Source organism: Eufriesea mexicana, unplaced genomic scaffold, assembly GCF_001483705.2.
Source record: "Eufriesea mexicana isolate 0111107269 unplaced genomic scaffold, ASM148370v2 scaffold657, whole genome shotgun sequence".
NCBI lineage: Eukaryota > Metazoa > Arthropoda > Insecta > Hymenoptera > Apidae > Eufriesea > Eufriesea mexicana.
Window position 1 is genome coordinate 1,485,012 of NW_016908821.1, and position 25,343 is coordinate 1,510,354.

General features: G+C 32.6%; 4 protein-coding genes across 10 annotated transcripts in view; 2 read left to right on the top strand and 2 right to left on the bottom strand.

Annotated features, from left to right (window-relative positions):
- Nucleotides 1–7,152, bottom strand: part of LOC108546351 (putative uncharacterized protein DDB_G0282133) — a 17,023-nt gene extending 9,871 nt beyond the window's left edge. For all 4 annotated transcript variants that reach the window (XM_017898390.1, XM_017898389.1, XM_017898391.1 and 1 more), the window contains exon 1: nt 6,981–7,152. The gene's annotated coding sequence lies outside the window, so the exon portion shown is untranslated. The remainder of the gene's footprint in view (nt 1–6,980) is intronic.
- On the top strand, nt 728–5,770 carry LOC108546353 (pickpocket protein 28). Its single transcript, XM_017898393.1, has 12 exons — nt 728–781; nt 1,036–1,151; nt 1,241–1,366; nt 1,562–1,765; nt 1,963–2,083; nt 2,586–2,734; nt 2,943–3,141; nt 3,397–3,667; nt 4,164–4,287; nt 4,360–4,485; nt 4,571–4,666; nt 5,562–5,770. Exons 2-12 carry the CDS (start codon nt 1,039–1,041, stop codon nt 5,743–5,745), a joined length of 1,713 nt encoding a protein of 570 aa, XP_017753882.1. The 5' UTR covers nt 728–781; nt 1,036–1,038; the 3' UTR covers nt 5,746–5,770.
- Nucleotides 7,153–13,288: 6,136 nt separating the features above from the next.
- Nucleotides 13,289–18,262, bottom strand: LOC108546283 (zinc finger protein 2 homolog). Of its 4 annotated transcripts, none has more exons than XM_017898286.1 (8): nt 17,617–18,262; nt 17,332–17,419; nt 17,017–17,127; nt 16,164–16,791; nt 15,897–15,989; nt 14,451–14,609; nt 14,060–14,363; nt 13,289–13,977 (listed from the first exon to the last, which is right to left on the bottom strand). In XM_017898286.1, coding segments are annotated over exons 1-8 (1,692 nt in total). In that variant the 5' UTR covers nt 17,619–18,262; the 3' UTR covers nt 13,289–13,670. The 4 variants fall into 4 exon arrangements, with proteins under 4 accessions (XP_017753775.1, XP_017753774.1, XP_017753773.1 ...); XM_017898285.1 differs by having other exon boundaries at nt 16,164–16,794; XM_017898284.1 differs by having other exon boundaries at nt 16,164–16,794; nt 17,005–17,127.
- Nucleotides 18,263–21,741: 3,479 nt separating this feature from the next.
- LOC108546270 (uncharacterized) lies at nt 21,742–24,519 on the top strand. Its single transcript, XM_017898259.1, has 3 exons — nt 21,742–23,593; nt 23,680–23,822; nt 24,393–24,519. The coding sequence occupies exons 1-3, from the start codon at nt 23,318–23,320 to the stop codon at nt 24,517–24,519; spliced, it is 546 nt and encodes a 181-aa protein (XP_017753748.1). The 5' UTR covers nt 21,742–23,317.
- The last annotated feature ends 824 nt before the right edge of the window (nt 24,520–25,343 follow it).

Below are 25,343 nucleotides of genomic sequence, written 5' to 3' on the forward strand. Positions count from 1 at the left end.
TTTTTTTTAGATGGGAATAAAAATATTTTGAAGATTATGACTTGGTCTGATATTGGGTTATATTGTACATTAGGTTACGTCATTTTTATGAAGTAAGAACAGGGTGAGTCACCATAACTTACTTTCTTAAGACTTACTGCATACGACTAACAGAATTAACTTTTATATAAAGAATTTTGTATGTTTAAAAAGTTTTATAAAAATTCTGTAATCTTTTGAACAGCAATATTTTTTGAAATATGTAATGTTTTTTTTTTTTTTTTTTTAAATAAAAATACGATGTCCAATATACAAAATTTTTATGAAGATATTAAATGTATTGTAAATATGTTAACTATGGCGTTAAATCACAGTCATTCTTTATATTTTTCTCAAAGAAGACAGTACCACAAGAAGAAGTAAGGTTGAAGACTGCCAGATGCAATCTGATTTTAAATGAAGATATTCATAGTAAGATCAATTTTGATTCATTAAAAATACCAATTTCCTGTGATAATAAAGCACTATATACAGCAATCGGAAGATCCAGGATATCGATGCAATGCCGATTAAGCTCTACTATCGAGAATATTCCGAACCAGGAGACGAAGATAGAGTGGAACCAATCGGAACCACTTATAGAGCCATCGACAAGGCAACGTTGAATTACTTGAGGAATCATGATCTCAATATACCCTATTCTATCAACACCGTGCATCTACAAAATCCGTATAAACAGACTCTAAGATTGGAAGGATACGCCACTCGAGAGAATTTCAAAGTTCGACCAACATCCTACAAGGTAATTAAATTTACGTGATTATTAAAATTGGAGAAACTTATTAATATTCAAGGTCCTCTAGTACAATATTATACAGTTATGCATTCGCCAATGGTGAGAATGATTATATTTATAAACTTCAAAGTATCATATTTACTGTGTAATTATATAGTGAATTCAGTAAAAATAATTACATAAGGAATAATATTTTTTAATTTTTATTTGATATTACAATTTCTGATCTCTCTTTTCATGCGAACTCAAATATTTTCAAGACTATGTACCGATCAAAAGATATGATATTAAGGTCCAGGTACAGTAAGAATGCATTGTCAAAAAAGGAAAGTTCTTTAACGCAACATTACAATCACGACGATGATAAAAACATAAGGTAACGCTAGATTATGATACAACATAATCGTAATACAATTTTCTATAGAAAGATAAATGCTTAAAAATATTCTTTTCTTTTCAATTTAGCGAAAATCGAACTCAACAATGCTTAAGGAATTTGCATTTAAGTAAAACTGTGAAACAATATTGCACAAATAGTACTCTTCACGGTTTACGTTACATTGGAGATTCGAACTTGTCAATTGGTGAGAGGTAATTTCTTATAATTTGAATTTATTATTTCATATAATATACAGATATTTGTTAATTCAAAATAAATATTTTTTTAAAATAAAAATCTGTTTAAATTTATCACTATTTTATGAAAAATGACAATCTTTTGAATATTAAAACTATCTATTAATATTCTATTATATCATTATAACAGTTTTAATACCTCTTTCACAGAATCTTCTGGATAATTTCCTTTTCCCTAGCAGTCTTAACAGCATCTTATTATATTTGGTTTCTGTATAAAAAGTGGACTTCATCACCCATCATCATATCTCTCAGTCCAGAATCAGCGTCCCTGAACGAGTTTCCATTCCCTTCGGTCACCATTTGTAACATGAATAATGTTAGAAAAAGTGAAGCAACTCGTATAATTGCCGGGTGAGCTGTTCTTAAGTACTTAATAAAAGATTTTAACAAAAAATGACTCATAATAACAACAAAATGTTATATTTCATTTAATTATTAAAATAATGAATTTTTGAGTTTATACTTCATTTACTTTATTAAAACATTACTTGTAATTTACGAAAAGAAAAATGAAATTTAATTATTTTCAATTAATCATCCAATGACAGGAACGATATACAAGAGAAGCTGTTATTGGAGGATATGTGCGATATGGAAAACAACCAGTCGACTACTTATTTCAACAAGAGTACAATAACTTGGGAAAGCATCATGGATTTTTTGATCAACGTACGTAACATATCATGAAATGTGGGTTTGGTTTATAAGTTTATCATGATAACTTCGATCGATACGATCCACGTATTTCTTAAATCTATTTGTTTCATGATCTTCATTTGAAGATACTCTTATGATTTTATTTTATAAACTGCACATTATATCGTACAAATATAAAAGCAACTTGAAAGATAAGAAGATTTAATATAGATTTTGTAATATAATATATTAAAGATTACAAAAAATTGCGTCATGAATTTAAAAAAAGAATTACTAATAATATATTCAAAATAAGTAAAGAATCTAACAGTTAAATAATTTTGTTACTTATTATATTTCGGGAAATCTTTATATGTTTAAGATGTTTTTAGAGATTAAGAAAATATTTAGAATGAAAAAGTAAATTTATTTTATATTTATATTCTACGTTTTAGTACTTTTAAATACTTAATAAGAAAATATTCATTTAAATGTTTACAAGTAATTTTATGTAATATTAATTATTTTTTGACAGACATCACAACCTTGTAAAGATATGCTGCATTTATGCAAGTGGCATGGCAACGTTACAGATTGCGAGAAGATCTTTAACCCCACTATGGCAGATGAAGGAATATGTTGCAACTTTAATTCAGTTCACAAAAAATATTTGTTTTATAATCCGTAAGTAAATTTGGAAGGAAACGTTTTTTGATATTGAAATCAAAGATGAGATATTACCTTTTACTTTTATTTTTTTAAATCTTTTTTCTGTAATTTTAAAAGTTTGTCATCTATTACTTTTGATAAAAGATTTAGTTCAATTGCAACTTCACGTTTGATAGTACTTGAAATAATCTTCCATTTTTGCTAAACTCAATTTTGCTTCCAGACGAGATTGGCCAGACCTCAACATCACATATCCATCCAATAGCATTGACTGGAATCCCGAAATCGGATACAAAAACGTACCGTCAGATTCCATACCATGGAGGCCCTATGGCGCAGGACAGTATTACGGTTTGACTTTGGTTCTGGATGCAGATGCTGAAGATTATTACTGTTCATCCACTGCTAGTGTTGGTTTCAAGGTATTAAATTCTAGATTCAGATGAAACTGAACTGGATTAGATTACTGATAAATTCATCGTCATAATGCTACCAATCGTTCATGTACGAACTGACACAATTTAAAGTTAGACTTTAAATAGATTAAAATATTTTGACTAAAAAAGATATCAATATTTACATTAGAATAAATATTAAATTTAATGTGTAATTAAAATAAAATTACAAATGGAAGAAGAGATACCATACAACAATAGAACAGAAGTATGTGCTCACAGATGTTACTGCATAATCCAGTTGAGACACCAAAGATTGCCGAATTTGCGTTCTCCGTGACTCCGGGTGAGGAGACTAGAGTGATCGTAACGCCCCGGATATCGACCGCTAGCATGTCGATAATCTCTGTTCCCCAGAAACAGAGGAAGTGCTTCTTTACATCTGAGAGAAAGCTACGCTATTACAGAACCTACACGCAGAGAAACTGCATCCTCGAGTGTGAAGCGAATTTTACGCAGAAGATTTGTAAATGTGTCCAGTATTATATGCCTAGTAATTTTTATATTAACTTTTCTTAGTAACTTTTAAACAGTTCATACTGTTTAGACTCTTTTAAGAAATAAAATGAGAAAGGGAAGTTAAAGTAATGTCTCTAGGTAAATTAAATCATCTGATATTTTCATCTTGAAATACCATTATTCGTATACAATTAAATTGCTATTATTGTTATTGCAAAACAATGAATTTTAAACGATACATAAGTTGAATGAAATGAGATTATTCATACTGATAATGAATTATATTGATCACAATTTAATAAACTAAAAGTTAAGTGAAGGACAAAGGACAAACATGACGAATTTGCATTAATCCTTATCTCATTTTGAATTAATATACACATATTTGAGTATAGAGTATGAAGTAAGTATGTCAGTATGTATGTATTCTTTTAAAATTCTAAATCTAGATCTATTTAATCTAATTCTAGATATAAAATTCTAATTCTAAATCTAGATTTTAGCCCTTTAGATTTGCCCTTTATTTTCAGAATCATCCAATACTCCTATATGTGGGAAAAAAGATACAGGATGTGCAACAGATGCTCGCAGAGCAATGGAAGTCGAACTTTATGACGACAACATTGGCATAACTTCTATAAATCTTTCAGAAACGTGAGTAATTAATTTTGTTAACTAGAAATTTATCCTTGATCAAAAGTTGAAGTCGAAAGTATCATTTCACAGACCTAGCTGCAACTGTTATCCGGGATGCTTCGAAATCGGTTATAATGTAGAAATCTCACAGAGTAAATTGATGGCCAATGTTATCGTTTCTGATAACTATGTGAAGAAAAGCAAGGAATACTTCACGTAATTCTATTTTTTATTTTAACTTAAGTATTAGTAAAATATTAATAATTGCCATACTGATAATCAAATAATTTTTCTTAATCAGTAAAAACATGGCAGTGGTTCATCTATTCTTTGTCGAGTCTCAATTCACGAAGTACATGAAGAACGATTTATTTGGTTTCACAGAATTTCTTTGTAAGTAAGTCTTTATTTGTTTGGTTTAATGTAATTCATATTAATGAAATTTTTAATCACGATATTGAAACGGCGATACTGAATTAAATGATATATAATTTAGTGATACTAAAGTAAAGATTAAATTGCTGATTTTAGCACTAGGTGATAGAAGGCTATCTAATTCTCGCTTGGTTTATATAATAGAATAGAATATAATATAATAGAATCCCTTTATAGTAATAGTAATTTAAAATAGTAATAAACGCATAGTGAATTTTTTGAGTATTCATTTTGAGTATAAACAGTTAAAAGTTTATTAATAAATTTACTATGACAGATTTAGGTCACAATATACTTTTCACTTCATTATGCCCTCTATCGCTTTATAATAACTTTTTACACAACATTTTACACTTAGCACAATTATAATGAATAAATTGAAATATAATTAAAATCCTTTTATAAAAAGTTTCCAAATCTTCTAGCATTTATTAGGGTTTGAATAAAAATGATAATGAAATAGTTGTAGTGAAATTATCCATATGTTTCAATTGTATAGCAAGAATTAATTTAAAAAATTATAACTAAGGTGTTAAAATAATAGACAAATAATATTTAATATTTGTTCTACATATTTTTAATTACTAGTAAAAATATTAATTATCAGACTATTTTATTTTATGTATTCATTTAAGGCAATGTTCAAAAATTATATTTAGATATGTGCAGTATATATAACGCGCCTACAAATAGTAATCCTAAAATGCTTCAATGTAGTTGTTCAGAATCTTAATGAGGTCAGCTATAAGGTTGATGAAACCTTGAAAATTTTTTAGAAAAGAATACAGTTCATAATTATAAGTTTAGCTATGAAAAGCTCAAAGATCTCAATTACGCAATTATTTATGTATAGCTAGCACAGGTGGTTTATTGGGTCTCTTCATGGGCTTTAGTTTCCTTTCTTTAGTGGAAATCGTCTATTTCGCAACGTTGCGGCTATGGTGCCGCGTATACAAGAACAGACACGCTACTCAAGATAATATTCTTCACGTGCAACCATTCGATTCAAGTACTAACCTTGTTTACCCATTTGTACAGTGATTTGTTTTCATTCTTTCATTCTTGAAAAAAGTTATAATATTATAATTATGTAGAAGCATGTAAATAGACGTTTAATCTACACAAAATGCGATATTAAATATAAAATATAATTTAAATATACTTACAAATATATCATTCTCATAACTTGGGATTTACTTTTATGGTTTTTCAATTATATGAAATTTCCATTATTCCACGTACACAATGAAATAATAATAAATAGGAAGTATATTTGAATAATATTGCCAAATTTTTGTCCCAAAATAGTAAAGGTGTAATTAAAATTATAAAAATATAATCTTCTTTCATCTATTGTATAACGGTATTGTAGTATGATACAAGAAACAACAGAGCGTTCGATGATGATCGAATGACTTTTGCCGTATACTGTACAAAGACGACAGTATGATGCTATATGACACGTTATACGATACTTTTCGTACGTAAAGAATATAATAAGGAAAATTTTATTTTTTTGATAAATATTTAATTTTTTCGCAAACTAAATTAATATCAATAAATCCCCTTTACATTATTCATAAATAAAGAATACAAGAAGTAATATAGAATAATATTCATTGAGACATTTTGATGAATTTGCAGAAAGATATGTACAGCTATTCTAGAAATTATTTTTAGTTATTAAAATGTTATATTAATGATTTTAAATAATTTTTATATACATCTGAACTGGTTCAAAATAAATATGTATTGTTTGTTTCAATTTTTTAATTATATTCTTGAGCAATTATAATTTGTTACCAATTACTTTTACTTTTGAAATGTTGAAATGATATAAAAATCATTGCAATTTTATTTAAAAATAACAATTATATTCGTGTTTTAATATTTACTTATTAATTATTTAATAGTTCACAAATTTGCAATAAATTTTTATGTAAGTATAACATGTAAAAAAAAAAACAAAATTAATTATATTCTTGTATAAATTTTACTGTAATTGATCTCAAAGATCAATTTATTACATTCTTCACAAAATTACGATGTTAAAGTATATGCCGCATGGGACAACTTCCATACTGTATTATGAACAATTACAACCTGCCATCACAATATAATACCTAGCATACACAGTAAACTAAAAATATCGGATTTTTACTTGCCTATAGTAGCAATAATTTAGTTGTTATTTTTCTAATTTGCGTACTACCGATTTTGCAAAACTGTAATATTATTTCGAAAGATATGTACTTGTATTTTCGTAAATGACTTACCTTTACTGTAAGATTCTCAATGAAATCTTAACCATAGTCGGGTAACATTCTCAGGAATACGTTGATTCGATGACAAGATATGATGGCAACTAGAAAATTGTTCCACTACACAAACCTCAGACATTCAACCACTAAATACAATTCAATATTCCGCACAACGCCATGTTTATTCCACTACGACACGGGCGTGACTAGATTCACTTGTCATGTAAGATTGTCGGCTAGGGTCACGTCGTTCACTGAATCGTTTGCGCATGTGCACCATAATCGGCGAACTTTTGAATTTTTATTTCTATTAATTTTTGAACTTCTTATTTATTTTTATTAAATTGTTAATTTTACTGAATCTTATTTATTCGTGAATATAAATATTTATTATGAAATTTCCCGAAGTTTAATATAAAAATATAAATTCATAGAATTGTAATTTAAAAAAAATATGCGAACATTATAAAATTGATGAATAAAAATAAAGCTTTCGATATCAAAAATATATAAAAATCATTTCGGTTTAATAAAAACAATTACTGTAACCATTATTAAAATTATTGTAGTTCAGGCGTATTAGATTTGCACACGCATGTCTACTGAATAAAACTGACGTAAGTCTTCAAAAATGAAAATGTCCCGTGGACATCATTTATTATTATACCTAAAGTCTGATATAATCGTGCGCTAACTTTTTAATCGGTACGGTTTCCTTATCTAGGCAATAATCAATATGATACATATTACATTCAAAATTATAATTCTAGTTATATTGACAGCAGACTAATCTAAAGTGACAATCTTTTTTTCCTTTACGACTGTTCTTTCATACAAAACGGTGTTCGCACGTGTGATACGTGGATACTATGTACACACGCGTTTATAAGTTTCTTCACAGTGGCTTCACCACCGCGTGCTATTTTGTCATTATTGTTTAGCTTCGTTTTGTAAATGATTCTCTTTTCCCTCTTTCAACATCGAAACAAAAATATTAAATTCTTCTCTCAGTCGATAAACTATATGTAAAAAAAAAAAGAAAAAAAAAACTCGCGGAAGTCGAAGCCAAAGGAAAACGAAAGATTGAAACTTAGTTTTAAAAGAGCGCATCGCGGAATACAATTCGCTTTTCATCTATAACATGTTACATGATAAAAGTAATTTCTGTTTAACTATATCCTCCGTTTTCGGAATTCTCTAGTGACGGACAATAAGAATACCGGGATCGTTTATTCATCATTTACAGTATTCGTGGAATAAATGGTATCCAGTATTCTTACGAGTCCGACGATGAGAATACCGATGAATCGTCGAGGTCCTCCGTGAAAAGGACGAAAATAATAATTCATCTCTCTTCATCATCATCATCATCATCATCATCATCATCATCATCATCATCATCATCATCATCTTACAATTTTATATATAACTTTACACTCCTACTATAGTTTAGCTTATTAGAAAGTGCGTAGATTTTCAAAAATTTTTTTACAATGGCAAATGAAAAAATATCTCGATAGATACCCTGAAAATAAATTATTACGTTAAATATACAGTCTCACGTCGTTAGATTCGCGTTTACCAATGTTCCTTTTAGTTTTCTTGTCGTCGCGATAGAAAATTACAAGACTTCTTTACGTTACTTAATTTTTTCTCCTATCTTCTCATTTTATTTTCTTGTTTTCTGTATTATTTTTTTATTTTTTTACTTTTTTTTATTTTATTTTCTCTTCGAAGTAGGATGTTTCCTTATTATCTTACAAAGAGGCCATTTTCGACTCTTCCATTGCATCTTCTTCTAACCCACAGTCTATATCCTCAGAGAATCGTCTCCCTTTTTTCTTCTTTTTCTCTAATCGCCCCCGCTTCAGAAGACTTAACAATACGACAATGAACAGATAATTTAATAGGAACGTGTTTTATTATCAAAAATTCGTATGATCAGCATTATTGCCCATACAACGTGGTGTCATGTAAAAATTAATCTATATCGCGATAGGACTGCATATTTCCTTGTTTTTTTCTTCCATTTATCTTTCCTCTTCTTTTTAATTAAGAAACTTCGTAAAATTGCACGCTATACCTAAGTTCTATTCATGATTTTCTTTCTTCCCTCTTCACCATTTTCCTTTTAAATTTTTACGAATATGTTTCTACATTAATGCGGTATAGTAGTCAGTACCGTATACCGTGTACTCGTATGTTTTCCCTTTTTATTTCTTTTTCCTATCTTCTACCTTTCTTCTCGCTTGTTCTTTTTCTTTTGGCTAGACGACGAATATTGTTATCAAAAGGAGAGAAAAAAAGAACATGAACCGGAAAAAAGGAAGAGAATCGCAAAAATTCGTTTTTGCTTTGCGTATTCGTAGTTAACGAGGAAAGTTTTGTACAAAAAACCCTTCGTCTTTCCATCGAACACGGACGAAAAATCTGTACACGTTACAAGACTTATACAATATATACTTATACAAAGTTTTTACGTATATTCGCCTCGATACGCCTGCTTAATCCTTATCTGGACATCGACGTCACTGTGTTACCATTTATATTATAAAATACTGTTGCGAGGAGAGCCGTTCTTTTTTTTTTTTTTTTTTTTTTAAATTTAGATAAAGGTTAATCATCGAGTGAATGGCATGCGCAATTCATTAAGCCGTCAGTCCTTCGAAATCAACGCGATTGCAAAAGGGTCGAACGTTTTAAGGACACTGATCGTCTTCGATGGTTTTTATCGTCGAGAAATTCGTACATTTCTCTTCTATCGCTTCATATGATTCTTGAATATGTAATTACAAAGAATTTCGGGTTATATAATGACCCTGAAACCTCGACCCTTAATTCCTGTACGATCAAGGAAGGATTCGATGATAATTAAATTCATTAATACGTTTCAAACGTAACGCAAGAAAATAATTTCGTTTTTTCTTCAAATTCTTTGCGATTAAATTCGTGAGCTTATATACAACTGAAGAATCGAGTAGGTCAGGATATATTTCAACGAGGCTCAGGAAGACGCTTCCAGGCGTTTTGATTAAAATGGAAGCTCCGAATTTTCGTTTTGTTCGCAGAATATTACCTAAGGAGCGTGATAAAATTGCAAGGAGCCACGTAATCCTGAAGAAAGTACATCAGTGCTATCACTAAAATAATCAATTTACGGAAAAGAAATGGAAATGTTTATTCATAAATGGCACTGATTAATAGCTCATTGAATACCGTGGTTTATGGGGTTGCTTCATAGATAGTCCCGTATCTCCTTCGATAATTTCTACGACGCAATTCCTAAAATTACTTATTCACCTAGGACTTCGTTACTTACAATCCTTATAGACCTTCCTCGGTGGTAGGTCTTTTATTAACGTAGGTACAATATTATAAAAGTGCGTTAGTTCGTTCGAAAAAAAGGGCCCAAAGATCTTTCGATACAAAAAGTTTCGCGAATTTCCATCAGCAATTTGGAACTGCTCAAAACAATTAGGGGATCGCTTGTCTGAATCTGATTCTGAAAAAATGAAGCGATATTTTAGACATATAAAAAAAAAAAAAAAAAAAAAGAAAGAAAAGGAAAAACGAAGAATATATTGTAATTTGAAATTTCAACAAATTTGTTTAAATTCAAAAAATGCAATACCTTACCAAAATTCTTCGCATGGATGACTCAGTAATTATTTTGAGCAGTTTATGTCAAATCGCATTTAATCTAATTTCGAGCTCTCATCTTGGGATTAGATAGATTAAGGATCATATTTGTCGTGCTTTCACTCGCTTAATCGAACGAAAGTGAGTCGTTTTGTAAAATGCTACAATTAGAGCCCTCCTCTTCGACCTGGGGACATCGTACAATTAGTAATATATATATATATATATACATATATATATATATATTTATATTTATATATATTTACAAACTCTGCTTTCCCTCGAAAGTACTGTTATACAGCGAAGTAATAGAGAGAAACGACGTTCATTTCGGACACCCTGACTTACCGAGTACCCATTTACACGATTCACTATCTTCAAAATGATACGACCAAAGTGGCTGAGTTTTAAATAAAATGATAATCGAAGATCCAAGCATATGGGCTACTTATACGTCGATTACTATTCGATGAACTACAATTACACAGTTTTATGAACAATAATTTTATGAGAAATCATTGCACTGAGAAACTGAAATAAAATATATCGCTAAGAGAACTAAGCTATGCCACTCAGTCTTGAAAAAATAAAAATGAGAACATAGTTATTGGAAAGCGCTGAAATTGCGTGTAAAAAAAAGGGGGTGGGGGTGAATGTGAATGAAAAAAGAAAAGAAAAGAAAAGAAAAAAAAAAAAGAAACAAGAAAAGGAGAAACATAAAACAGCAACAGACGAATGAAAAATTAACAGAACACCGAAGAGAAAAGTTCTTCTAATCTAATCGAAAATACTGTAGCAGGTATTATGACCACATTAAAAGTAAATTAAACGTAATAGCATTATCTTTATTTTACAAGTTATAGCGATAAAAACAAAGTAATCCCCAATCCCAGACTTTCCTTTGTAAAATCCTCCGAACTGATCAACGATTTGATTGCAGAGGGTCGATCACTTTGTGATCACATATTCATTTCGATGACGTTTCTTCGTTAATACTTCAATAATCAGTTATACACTGTATAAAAGAACGATTTTGGGACATCACCGAGCCATATTGTCGTTTGTCCCCCGTATGTCTTAGGGTTGATTTATTACAATAATGATTTTCATCCATTTACTTTTTCCTTTCATTTTCTCATACAAAAACAGTTTTGTACGTCAAGCTGACACAACTGCTAAAACGAATTTATCGAATTACGGAATTAATAGATCCTATTGACGGTAAACTGTTTAATGAAATTTAAAAAGAAAAGATATTTGATTTCATTCAATTCTCTATTAAAGACAAAACAGGAGAAGAGTATAAAATTTATTCGAAACCTTCAAGAAATATTTCAACAAAGTTTTATATTGAAAAAGAAAAATGTAGTTGATGAAGATGTCCGAGGAACAGTGTTTCTTTGCTTCAAAATGGCGTAAGTGGCATCCTGATCATCACCGATACCACGAGTTACCGACCAGTCGGAGCTGTGGAATCGCCGTTACTTCTTTTTAAGTTACAACCGAATCGATTTCTGATTCACCGCTATTTTAAGAGTTCGCAGCGATGGTGTTTAGCCATCGCTCTTAACAAATGGGGATATAAAAATTAATTATGTATATATCGTATAGATAATCTAGCCAGCTATTTTGCCGTTACAAACTAGCAACTATTTTAGTAACTGATATCCATTATAGTTCACGGCCTTAAAATTATAAAACAGATTAGTCTGCCCGTCGATATTCACTATTATTTATTGCAGCTCCATGTGAGATAGAAGTCTTCCTCGCGTGGCATTACTTCTGTCATCATAATTTATTTTTCTTCTTTTAATTCGTGGTCGTTGTCATTGCAATAATGCAATAATTATTTCTTACTGTGATCCCGAATGACTGGACGGAAGAGGGCTCGCTCAAATCGCGATATCATTCCGTACCACGACTTCCGTTTCAAACATAGTTACACCTTTTAATGATGATTTATATGTTCCTCCATTTTTTAATTTTAACTTCTCTATTCTTTGTTTTTGTTTCGTTTAAATTAATTTTTGATTTCAATTGATAAAAAGAAACAAGGCGATCGAGATAATATGTATGAATTAATATTAATTTTCATTCTTTTACTTAAGCTATAAGAAGCAAGGGCCGAGGTTCAGGCTTTTAAAATAAATTTCTTTTTTCTTCCTTTCACAGTTATTGACATCTGTATTTTTAGATTAGTTTCTGAAACATTTCCCTATGCCATTGATAAATATGCATAGCACGCATAATCCATCAGTATCAGAGCGATCGGATTACTGCCGCTTCCTGCCTAGCTAAGATCCACTCGAAGCTATCACATGTATTTTTATCATTCAGTGAGTCATGAAACCTGGATATAATTACGTTCACTATAATATTTTATTAAATTTTGTTGAGGGTGAGAGATACGACCCCTTAAAATACAAGACAAAGAAACAAAAATTAATTTGCAATCGATTATTCGCAAATTAACGGAAGGAAATAACTGCAATATTGTTAGAACCAACGAGTTCAAATTTTGTGATTTGATCCGATGTAATGTCTCTAAGTAATGCGTCTATCTCAAGTGAGAAAATATAAAGTAGATTTATTAATATTTCTTCTTTCGTTACTTCATTTTTTCTTTTAATATCGTTTCGTTATTCATTCACAAAAGATTTTTCTTCACTACTACAGTGGTCGGGAGAGTGTTCCGATTTTTTACGAGCCGTACTCTTCCGAGTCACGTTCTATGAAAATTACTCACTCGCGCAAACCATCGCTGAGTCTTTCTTTTTTTTTGCTCTTTTAATGATACCCTTTTTTCATTTGTTTTTTTATTTAAGATATACCCGACTGTCACCAAATAATCCTCCCACAGAATCTGCACAGAAAGCGTGCTGCCAGCCACTCTGGAAACTTGCCTCTTGCTGAATGTTGTCCACGTTTCCCTTTACATTTTTTTTTTTTGTATACGTTCGCACATACGTATATCGCATTCTCAATGTTAATTAGTATTTTTTTTTGTTTAAAAAGGTTAAAAAATTAACCCCTTTACCAGCTCCTGAAAGGTATTCTCTAGCTGAATCATTTAGGCTCTGGGAAGGTCACCTGACACTTGTAGACTTCTTCGAGCATTACCGCTTGCCCTTGACCTTGACTCACGGTAACAGGAGTCGTGGCATTCACTACGACAACCTGTTGACCTTGCTGTGCTTGCTGGGGCTGCTGCTGCTGCTGTTGCTGTTGCTGCTGATTACTCGCATTCGCTTGCTGTGCGTTACTTGGATTATTTGCATTTTGATTTCGGGCAGTTTGACCGTACTTTTCATGAATTGCACGATGACGTTTTAATGCAAAGCGATCGGAAAATCCAATCTCACATATATCACATCTATAGAACAAACGATAGTAATTAAAAAATAATTGAATTAAAAATGTATAATAAAGTAATACAAGTATATTCTAAACATTACCTGTGTGGCTTTTCACCAGTATGAACTTTCGCGTGATTTTTCAAATGTGTAGCTTGATTAAAGGCCGAACCACATATATTACATCTATAAGGTTTTTCACCGGTATGAATTCTTCTGTGATTCCAAAGGGTCGAATGTCTGGCGAATGTTTTTTCACACACTTCACACTGATAAGGACGTTCACCAGAATGAATTCTCTCGTGATTCTTTAAATGAGGACTTTGCGAGAACTGCATACCACAAACACTACATTTAAACGGTTTTTCACCAGTATGCACTCGTCCATGATTTTTTAGATATGCAGCTATAAATTTAAAAGTGAATATTGTGAGTGTACATTGTGTCTTTCTTCAACAAGTTACCTTAATTTGCATGAAACTACTCTATTCACCTTTTGCAAAAGCTAAGCCACAAACTTCACACTTGAAAGGTTTATCCCCAGAATGAAGTCTCTTATGTGACCAAAGTGACGAATATCTGGAGAATGTTCCATCACAAACATTACAATGAAATGGCTTCTCTGCCTGATTTTGACTGTTCTGTTTACCGCCTGTAAATAAAGAAACATCCGAATTCTTAGTTTTCCTCAAAGGGCCAGTTCTACAAAAAGATACGCTTTAAGATGATTGATTAAATGCTTTGAAGAATTCGAGACACTGGATTGTGTATGGTTCTTTGAAAAATATACTCTTTCCTGATACATCCAAAAGAGAATTTCAATATAGATAAAAGAAATACTAGGTTATAGCACCAATAAATTATTTTATGATGCAAAACTAATGCTTTTGACTAAATGGAACAATATTATATAATAAATCTGAACATGCGGGTTATGGAAGTTAGTGCAGAAAATAAGAAATGAAGTATGGCGTCAGATGTTTTAAATCTGATGATTTGCATATCATAGAATGATCAAGTATATTCAAAATATTAAAATGAGCTTCTTATGGCCTATGTTTTGAAATAAAGAAAGAATTAATGAACTATATGAACTGAAATCTAAAATAATTTTTCTGGTTTAACAATGCTAAAGATTAGTGAATCAAATTTATAAAACTGTCCCTTAGGGGAGATTTTATTCCGTGCAATGATTCTTAAATGTAAATATTGACAATGCTACCAAAAAGAAAACAAAATTGATGCAACAAATTCAAATTTTTTAATAATTTAAAAATCAGCAAATGCTGAAGATTTCTGTCTATCTACAACAAATGCATGCAAATAAAATAATGGTACTATAAATAATAAAAAAAGCTTATGGTACTAAATTTTTGCAGTATTAAATATTTATTTTTCTGCCATAAATTCAGGAAATAGGCAAAACAAATAATGATGACTTATCCTAAATATTTTTATGAAAAGGCTTTATTACGGTATTTAATTTTTTCTCAGGTAATATATAAGATATAAGTATTTTTTAAATTTTAATTTATTGAAAAATTTAAGTGATGTCACCCAATCATCAATGGATGATTCTAAAATATACTATAAATCCCTTATTTTTTTTTGCTGTAATTTTTCCGACTTACTTCCTATGATGATGCGGCCTGTTGCCTTGCAGCCGCCACACTTCGCGAGGGAACTGATTCCAGAATCTAGTTTTTCGTCGTGTTTACCTACCATACACCACCCGATGTACGATCATGACAGTAATGAAATGATAGTAGTACAGGAAAGATGATTATGGTTTAAGAAGAAAAATGTTTTCTCTTAGAATTTGTATACTTGTTAATACATATTATCTTAAACTTTACTTTACTTTAAATACAAGCTGTAATATTTTATAGCAAACATTTTTCTTCGATCAGCATGAAGCATGACAGTGACAACTACTTACCAATGAAAATTATTCCTGTGCCATTACATTTATGACACTTAGTAACACTGGTAACACCCCTTCGTTTCACAGGATGATGACCAGGTTTGATAGCTATAAAAATACAATTATATTTCAAATATTTATTTAGAAAGTATTAAGATATGCTATAAATTAAAATGAATATTTAAAATCTCCATATGTGTTAAAGAATAGAAATATATGTATCATTATTATATGCTACAATAAAAAGTGTTATTACATAAAGTAAAAAATTATGAAACATACTCTTTTTAATTTTAGTAGGATGATGTTCACAGGGGTCCTCACTGCCACAATCTTCACATATTTGCACCTTTGGTTTTTGATGCATATTTGTCTTATGACTTTTTAATTCTCCTGGTAATGCAAAACAAGCTCCACACACATCACAGGTATATGGTCTTTCTGGTGTAGTTGCAACAGTAACTGTTGTGGGTGTTTGTACAACAACTTGTTGTGACTGTTGCTGAAGATTACTAGGTGTTGTATTATGAATCCGTTTGTGATGATTCAGCAAACTCATGTGCCCAAAGACCAAACCACAAATGTCACATTTGAAGGTCGCATTGGTAGCAGCCGCAATACTCATCTGATTCAATAATGTGTTATAACCGACAGGTTGCACATCAAAACGATAACAACCCTTGTCGTCAGTTGTGATCGCACCGATTGTGCTCACCGCGTTTGTTTGAACCTTTTGGAGCATGTTGACATTGTAATAGAAAGGGAAGTCCGCAGTTGCTGATTGCTGCTGGGATTTATCCTCTTTCTTGTCTGTTGTAACATACATCTGCTGAGATTGTTGCTGCTGCGATTGTTGACCTTGAGCAGCTTGCTGCTGCTGTATTTGTTGTGGGTCAAACATAGCTGCTTGCTGCTGCAAATTAACATAAAATGACAATTCATTACATTGTTAAATTTAATGTATTAAATGCAGAGATAGGGAAATACAATATTACTAACTGAAAATGCATACAACAGAATAATTTGAAGTAGCAAACTTATTTAATAAAATATATCATAACATATAACACAAGAATTAATTCTTTTTTATTAAATAGAAAAACCTATCTCTGTTAATATTTACACAATTAATAACCTGTCGCTGATCGCCGTAGCTTGAATTGCTCTGCTCCGTCTGAGTAAAACTATTGGTTTGCTCGGTTTGAGTAAACATGGAACACTTCACTGGCTGCTCGATTGGTTGGCTCTGTTAAATGGTAAATGTTGTTAGATATTACAGGGCCTACAGTATTGCTTTAGAAACAGTGACATTCTATAATGCTTTGTTTCAATCAACGTGCTACACACACTGGTATACGTTATGCGTATTAAGCATCAATGAGAAGCTAATAAATACCAATGGAGAAAACTCGTTCCTTTTTTACGTCGTGCTGGTATACAAGCTGCATACCTGTTGTATTTGATCAGGACGGGTTGTGTTCAACCACACCACGTTGTTGCCATTTGATTCTAGGGCCATTGATGTGTTGCCTTTGACCCTGCACAATCAGTAGGCATTCATTAAACAGAAACAAAACAGATCCTGATATGTCTAGATAGGTATGAAACATTCTTCTTTAAACAAACCCACACCAAGGTACAAAAGTAAAGCTTTCATACATAGATCAAAAGAAAGCTTGATAGAATATGGCAAGAAATCAAAGCTCAAAGTATAACCGCGACATACGATACTCACATGTGATAGTCTACAGGGGCGCCGCGGGTTACATGTCTGAGTGCCAAACGGATGATCTTCTAGTTGCCATGACTGCGGCGCGGAATGCCGCGCAGCTGGTCACACTATTCCTGATGATCGTAATAGCTTAATAACTGATTTAAGTATTTCGTCCTATACAACATCCGAGAACAAGTTCCTCGTGTCGGTAGGGCCGTGGTCGCGGCGGAAAATCAATGGCGATCGATTTAGAGCTTTGATACACCTCCTTACTACGTTAGATCCCGCTAAAATTAACACTAAACACAACGCCGCTGCAATCTTGCCCCTTGTGGATGCCGCGAAATCAGTTTTGAGTTACACGCTTGTCAACGAGCAGCGTTGACCCGCGCAGATCATGTCGTCCAAGCGCGGTGGCGGCTGCGGCGACTGGTATACGAAGCGCGGGTTTCTCGGTTGCATAAAATTGGCGGTACCTCGACGTAGAGCTCTTCTCGATTTTATTTTCGTCAGATTGGGCCACGTCGCCGCGTACCGTGGCTCAGGATAGGCCGATGCGCGAACAAGCAGACCGAGCACCGTCAACAAACTCTACGGTAGCCATTACACGCGACGAGGATAACAATGGGCGACACGAACGCGCGCTGCCCCCGATGCCTTTTTCCGAAGCGTTTTCGGGCGCCTTCCGTGAATGCAGCCAAGCGCCGCCAAGGTCAGCTCCTGGTGACGCTCCAGAGACGCTAATACCCGTTACACCGCGCGATCTCATTGGTCCATGACCTACTGTCGCTGATTCTCATTGGTCACTATATTATTTACGTGCAAAACTTAGAAACTATTATTTATCTTTTCTTATGAGATTAACTTGCTTAAATAAAATTTATAGAAATATTTTTAAGCTTTTTAGTTATTTTCTATTCTTATTATTTAAAATTACATTTTATCGCCTATTATTTTTTAAGAGAAAACGTATTATTTTAAAATAAAATTATGTATTAGAATACTAAGAGTAATGAATAATACAAAGATATTAAGTAATTGCACTTTTAATTTAATACACGAAAATATATAATATCAATATAAATATAAAAGTGATTTTATATCAATAAAGAATGTAGTTGACGTGGAAATCTAGCTTCAGAGTTTACATTCATGAGTAATTGAACGATTCGACGTAAGATGGAGCGACTGAATTTCCGAATCCGACACGCGTGTTTGAAGTTTCTATCTGCACAATATAATCACTCGTATATTATCAACGAAAATGGTCACTGGTTTTCAACTTGAAATAAGCTTCCTGATATCTATTAATGACTTCCAGTCTCCAGCCTGTTCACGGAAACACGATAAATTTATACCAAGAAGTGCTTCCAAAATATCACTATATGTATTTGGCAAGTTTCCATTACTTTTCTGATTTATATATCATAAATTTTTTATAACTAATCCAACATTGAAAAAGAAAATAATCGTTTTAAGTCAATTTCCAAATAAATATTGTTTTAATTATATGGGTGTTTAACATTAAGATATTTTCTGTTACTGAATTTTAATATCATTAATGCTATTAATGCTGAAAAATTATGTTTAATCAAATATTCTCAGATAAACATTTATGCATCGAAGAAATTTTACGCAATTTTTTCACGCCGAACATCACGTATGAAGACTGTTAATTTTTCACAAAGAGGTAAACGATTATGAAGTCATAAGTAAGTACGATAACTACACATATAGCTAGATTTGTAACATCGCGATTTATGTACTCAGCGCATTTATTAGTATGCGGCACAAATTCTTACAATAAATTTTAAATTGTTAATATTTTAAAAAATGAAATTCTATTTCACATACCAATTTTACAATTTTACAGTAAAAATAAAAATTTTTCAATTATTAATGAAACTCTTCTAATCCAATTAACTTTATTAAAAATTGAATATTTCTAGGTACTTATAAAAATGGCGGTGGAGTTTTTCTTTTTATAATCCTTAAATACTTGGAGAATAATCGAATAGTGAATTAGATAACGCTACGCTTAAGTTTTAACAAAATTAATGTGAACTTAGCAACAAATAATTATCAAGATACAACAGAAAACTATTCCCGACCCGGAAACTTATACTCTTCTTCCCAATGGTTTTCTCAAAACATCATTTTCATTTCAATGTATTTTTTCCGCCTCTAAATATAGCCGACATCGTCGCTGGCTTGTAGTTGTGGTTTGCTCGTTCTTTTGAAATGGTTTCGTGTGATTCAGAAAGCAACCCTTTTGCTTTAATGTCAATGATATCCCGGTCAAGCCTACATCAAAAGTTGCACAAACAAAGTATGCCGGTGCAGTTGCACTTCATATTTAAAATTGTCCTTCAGTCTTGTTTGCTCAAAATATCGAACGGTAAACGTTTGTCTCAAATTTGGACCGATATCGTAACACATATCCGTGAAATTGTGTTCATTGGCAAATGTACTGACCATTTTCTTGGTATTCTTACAGTCTGTTTACATATACGAGAGCGTAATGGAGATTGGACTGGTGGAGTCTGTTACCAGTGTCGCAGGATATTGAGAAATTCGCATGCCATTATCATTCAACTTTATTAACAATAGAGTTCAGCTTGAAACAGATTGGACATGAACGATTCTGATTTGATATACGTTTTCAGGTTGAGTATGGGTTCTTGTTTCGAGCGTTTATTTGATGTAATTTTAAAAGTTCCCTCGTACGCGCGTAATCGATATAGGTGACCCACTTTAAGATCGCTCTGTATGGAACATTTTGCTTTCAGTAAAGAGAAGTTCCGGTTTCTGGAGTAAGAAAGGATGCTTTTTTTTCTATGGCAAAACGAAGCATCAATGTTCATTTGATGTTCGAGATCATTTCTAAAATTGTTCACATGCTATTTACGCAGAAATAAGTACTGATGGGTATTGTTTCTTGATTTTACTGCGCACATTTATATATAAAAATTTAGTGATGAGAAATTAGCTAGATAACATAGATTCTTATATCTAAACCACAATTTGAAATTAGAAAATGAAACTTTTTTATATGGATCAAATATTTTTAAAACTTAGACTTTAAAAGTATAATTAAAATGGAATATAATATTAAAAAATAAAATTCATTATAATATTTCGAAACATCGAGCAAAATTTATCTGGTTAATTTCTTAACACCTTCGACATTAAGTTATTCTTTAATATTATTATTCTATGAATAATGATTGTACCTTATCTTTTAGGATTCTTGCAAATTGTTACACCGTATAATTTGAATTACATAAGCTTGATAAATTTTTAAGTGGCCACTACGGCCCTGTAAATCGTAGCGCCTGTTTCAAAACGCCCTGACGCCCGACACCAGTTTCGTTCAGTCAGTTGGCGTCGCGACGCCGTTGCCAGAGGTATTCGAGAGGCACGTACGATACAACCCCCGAGTTTTCTCTGCTCCTGACACAAACGAGGATAATTGTTCAAAGAGACATTTAGTGTACGCGAACAGTGATCGTTACAATTCGATTGTTACGATTGGTTGAGCTTCAGAAAACTGTTTCTCAATGAGAAAAATCGGATTTAGAAAATAACCAAATTTTAGGAAATTAACACTTGACGAGAAGTCGTGATAACGTGGGAAAATCACGAAGAATTTGTCTCACACGTGAAGTTTCCGGTACAGTCTTGTTCAAGATGGAATATTTTGAAATTACAAATTGAACCGCGTCATGTAAATTGTATTAGCGCTGGGCGCAGTATCGATGAGTCGTGAGCTTCCTAACTTTGTTCCAATCGTCCCTAGGAGGAGGGATAATCGCAATCGTCCTGAACAAAGGATCAGCCATCCTTGATACAAATGACGCGTACCAAGATATCAGAGGACACGAGTGATGTGATCGTGTTCCCAATCAGAGTCAAATAACGAACGAGTCTCGTGGTTCCTTCGATCAGAGAGAAACGATGGAATAAGACCAATTGGGGAGTGGACAAAGGGATTCTTCTTATCGAAGAGTATCGAACTAGAGAGAAGTGGAAAGAGACAGCTATTGGATTTATCAAACAATAATAGCGTGTGAATTTCTTTGAGTCAACGTTATATTTTGATTCGACTGTTCTAATCTTTTTAATCCTAAACGGAGAAACTATTTTTCAGTATCTTGTTTGTTAAAATTTCTTGTGCATAATTTTATCGCGAGTTCTTGAAAATTCTAGCGAAATCCTAATATAATAGTCATTTAATGGCTTAATTAGAAGAGTGACTGATTAAAGAAAAGTTAAGGGAACGACGTGATTTAATTCCGAAAAGGCTTAAAAAGGCTGAACTTCACGAGGTGGTAAACTACGCATCGATCTTAAAAAACTCCACGCATAGGAAAGAGAGAGGAAGAAAAGAAATTCTCTGGAGAGCATCGTGTTGCATCGTTAAGTGAAAAAGCCGCGCTTATTTATTTGTCGGTGGTACATCACCCAACAAATTGAACATATACGATTCCTACACTAGAGATTTTGCGAACGGAACTTTGGTTTTAATTTTCTGCTTGCGACGTTTCTCCTGAATCCTTCGACTGATTTTGTTCTTCAACATCGTTATAATTTTTAGACATTTTTCAATCTATTTACATCTGAAGTGCATACATACGATATATATTCAATAAATTAATTCCTAGGCGAGGTGTAGAAACTATTCGAATACCTGCTGCCTAAATTCGTCGACACATTCGCGGACAGTCGATCTATTTATTGCTAAGATGCAACGGGGGTCGTCGACCTGTGGTATGTCGTCCGAATAATTTTAGGTAACCACGAAATTGGAAATCAACGGAGTTACAAAGTTCGAAATCGGAAGATAGAAACACGGTCAAGATCAATGAGTATTATGTACACGTGCTCGTGAATTCTTTCCAATCACGAATATCAATCATCCATCTTCTAGCTTCTTTTTAAAGATGTTCATATAGAAAGGGAAAATCTTTGAGTGAATATTCGTTGTATACTTCCCAAGGAGTGTGTTCGAAGTCACGATTCAGAAGAATTCGTATTCTGCATTGAAAATAGATTCGCAGCAGTGACAGATCTCTGAATTACCCTACGATTTGAAGGAGTCGTGGTTCGATTTAACAGCATACCAGCCAATAGTGCTTGCGTTCAGATTATCTGACACACGGCAGTTCTATGATAGATTAAGAGTCGTTACAGAGAAGGATTCGAGCATCTTGGAATATGCCCGGTCATAAATTTATGAAGCGCAACTGATTGCTCGACGATCTGGTTTTCTTGGTAAATTCTGTGTGGAATTTTGATCAAGATTTGCCAACTGCTTGTCTCAAATCGTCATTTATTTACACGCGTGTTCTCGAATCCAATAATATTGAACACATAGAGGAAAATCGATCCGGCCGAAGAATCTCTACTCCTAATGCTGTTTGAAACACATGTATCCAGTTTGATATCTAGTCAACATCCAACGTATCCACTTAAGATAAAGTAAAAGTCGAATTATAGCGTGAAACAAGACACCAAGAAACATACCCACTCACAGAAATAACGGAAGCACAAAAGTGATGACCTATTGTGATAGTTCTAGCTGATTCCAAGAGAACAATCTCTTGATAAAGAATACTTCAAATTAGTTTGTAATCCAAACTAATTCGTGTTACGGTTATCATAAACCACAAACGTTTATTTTCTTTTTTAATCGGGATAAGGGAGAAAGCGTGTTGTAAAGATGTCGAGTTCACCGGATACCCAGAAAGGGCCACCCCCGAGGTTAAAGATTCAGCTTCCGTTACCAGGGCAATATTATCCGCAGACCGGTATGGCGTACGTCCCAACCCCGTACGGGCAGACACCTATACCGATGACACCGGTTTCCGGTCAACCGCAGGTGATTTACTCGAACAAGGCCAGTGAGTTTGTCTTTAGCCAATTCAAGGGTATCAAGGATCTGACCAAATCTGGGCTGAGCGTCGGAGAGAAGAGCGCGTTTTGGCTTTACGAGAAGGTCCGCGTAAAACAATTTCGTGTGTGTTTTCTAGCTCTGTGTTGTAATGGTTCGCACTGATATCGGTATTACGAATTTCTGCATAGGTCAGTTCCTGGAGCAAACGATGGTTCACACACATTTTCTTATTTGTTATCGTGCTTTTGTACAGTATCGGAGGCGCGATGATATTCGTCACGATCGAGGGAACCAACGAAGACATAGTGCATAGCAGTATTCGAAGGGAAAGGTGGGTGATAAGCTTCCTGAATTAATTCTTCAATACGTCCGCATTTCTTATAGAGCTGATGGCCAATATTTACTTTAAATACACAATTTAGAATTACTTTTAACATTTTAAGTTAAAATTATACCGATCTTTTTCATCGCATTTGCACGAAGTTTAATAATATATAATAATTTCTGAAAATTCCTGAGCTATTGGTAATAACTTTAAATCGAAATATGATACACGTTTAAGAGAATTTCTTTAAGAATGCGGATGGATCTAAGAAGAAATGCATGTTTAATATTTTGTAAGGAATGAAAGGAAACGGAAGAGAAGTATTTTTCTTTCCCCATTTGTTTTCCTTTCCCGCACAAAATGGTAATTCTATGTTTATCCAGATATAAAGTAACGATTGCGAATTTATCATTTTTAGTAGAACCAATTCGAAGTTTCATGTTCGTAATAGTCCATCGGCAGTTCTGTTTCACATGGGCGAGGATTGTTAGTTTATCCTTTCAACTTACAGAAGCGTAATATTTATATAATCTACATTCTATAGACATGCATTGATGTTTTAACCTTCGTTCCAAGGAAAGCGAGCTTAAAGAATAAGCACAAACGCGACGACAGGAGCGTGGATACATTATATCGGTTTCATCGGGAAACACAAGATCGGCAACAACAGCAGGAAAATGTGGGACGATCGAACGTGTATTAAAACAAACACGAACCTCATAATATTTTGTTGTAGTTCAGTATCTTCGTTCATGCGAGCTAAATTCTATTTGTTTTAATAATTTACAACATCAGGATTAAGTGGGTTACATGATTCGACGAATCAAGAATTAAATAGTCTTTATGACATTCTATTAGGAAAGATATTAACCATAGCTGAATAATTTTTAGGTATTTACACATTTCTTTATGACAAGGCAACATTTTTGTATTACTTAACTTAACTATAGTGTCATTATTACTTGAGTTATACTTTCTATAAATAATAATTATAATTGTAGTAATTAGTAAAGAATTGTGATAGTAATGTTGCTATTTGATTAATTACAGAAATTTTTAGCGCAACGTACTAGGTTCAACAAACTATTGCTTAATTAATTTACGCAAGGCAATATCGAGTTAAACAATTCTCGTTTATTTCAACTGATGGGAATAAAAACTAGCACGTTTATGGTAATGTTGTGTACGTTTGAATCGTTAACTGTACCTGAATCCTAATCTGATGATGCTAAAGCTTTCTATCACGCAAGCGTGTTTTAAATTATCGCGATAAGATTTTACATTGACACAGTATGCAGTCTCTGTATCCTTCATTTTTTTGAAATTGTAAGAAAATATTCTTCGAAGATATTCGAGTGATTAATGGTACAGTGTTCATCACTTGGAAACTGCCTTTACGTTTTGTTACAAATGGTTCCTATTTCTTGTAAGTATCTCGTAATGTCTCCTTCATCCTCGATACTTTATTTCTCTTCACAATTTCGAATTTGGCCATGTACAAACAATATTCAACCATTCGCAGCTATT

Coding starts and splice junctions, on each gene's coding strand:
- LOC108546283 (XM_017898284.1), bottom strand. Junction 16,795..17,004: donor AGCGACAGGTTATTAATTGT/GTAAATATTAAC, acceptor GTTAATTTGCAG/CAGCAAGCAGCTATGTTTGA. Junction 14,610..15,896: donor CACAGGAATAATTTTCATTG/GTAAGTAGTTGT, acceptor CTTTATTTACAG/GCGGTAAACAGAACAGTCAA.
- LOC108546270 (XM_017898259.1), top strand. CDS start 23,318: ATGTCGAGTTCACCGGATACCCAGAAAGGGCCACCCCCGAGGTTAAAG. Junction 23,594..23,679: donor CGTTTTGGCTTTACGAGAAG/GTCCGCGTAAAA, acceptor ATTTCTGCATAG/GTCAGTTCCTGGAGCAAACG. Junction 23,823..24,392: donor AGCAGTATTCGAAGGGAAAG/GTGGGTGATAAG, acceptor CTTCGTTCCAAG/GAAAGCGAGCTTAAAGAATA.
- LOC108546353 (XM_017898393.1), top strand. CDS start 1,039: ATGTACCGATCAAAAGATATGATATTAAGGTCCAGGTACAGTAAGAAT. Junction 2,735..2,942: donor AAATATTTGTTTTATAATCC/GTAAGTAAATTT, acceptor TTTTGCTTCCAG/ACGAGATTGGCCAGACCTCA. Junction 3,142..3,396: donor CTGCTAGTGTTGGTTTCAAG/GTATTAAATTCT, acceptor ATGTGCTCACAG/ATGTTACTGCATAATCCAGT.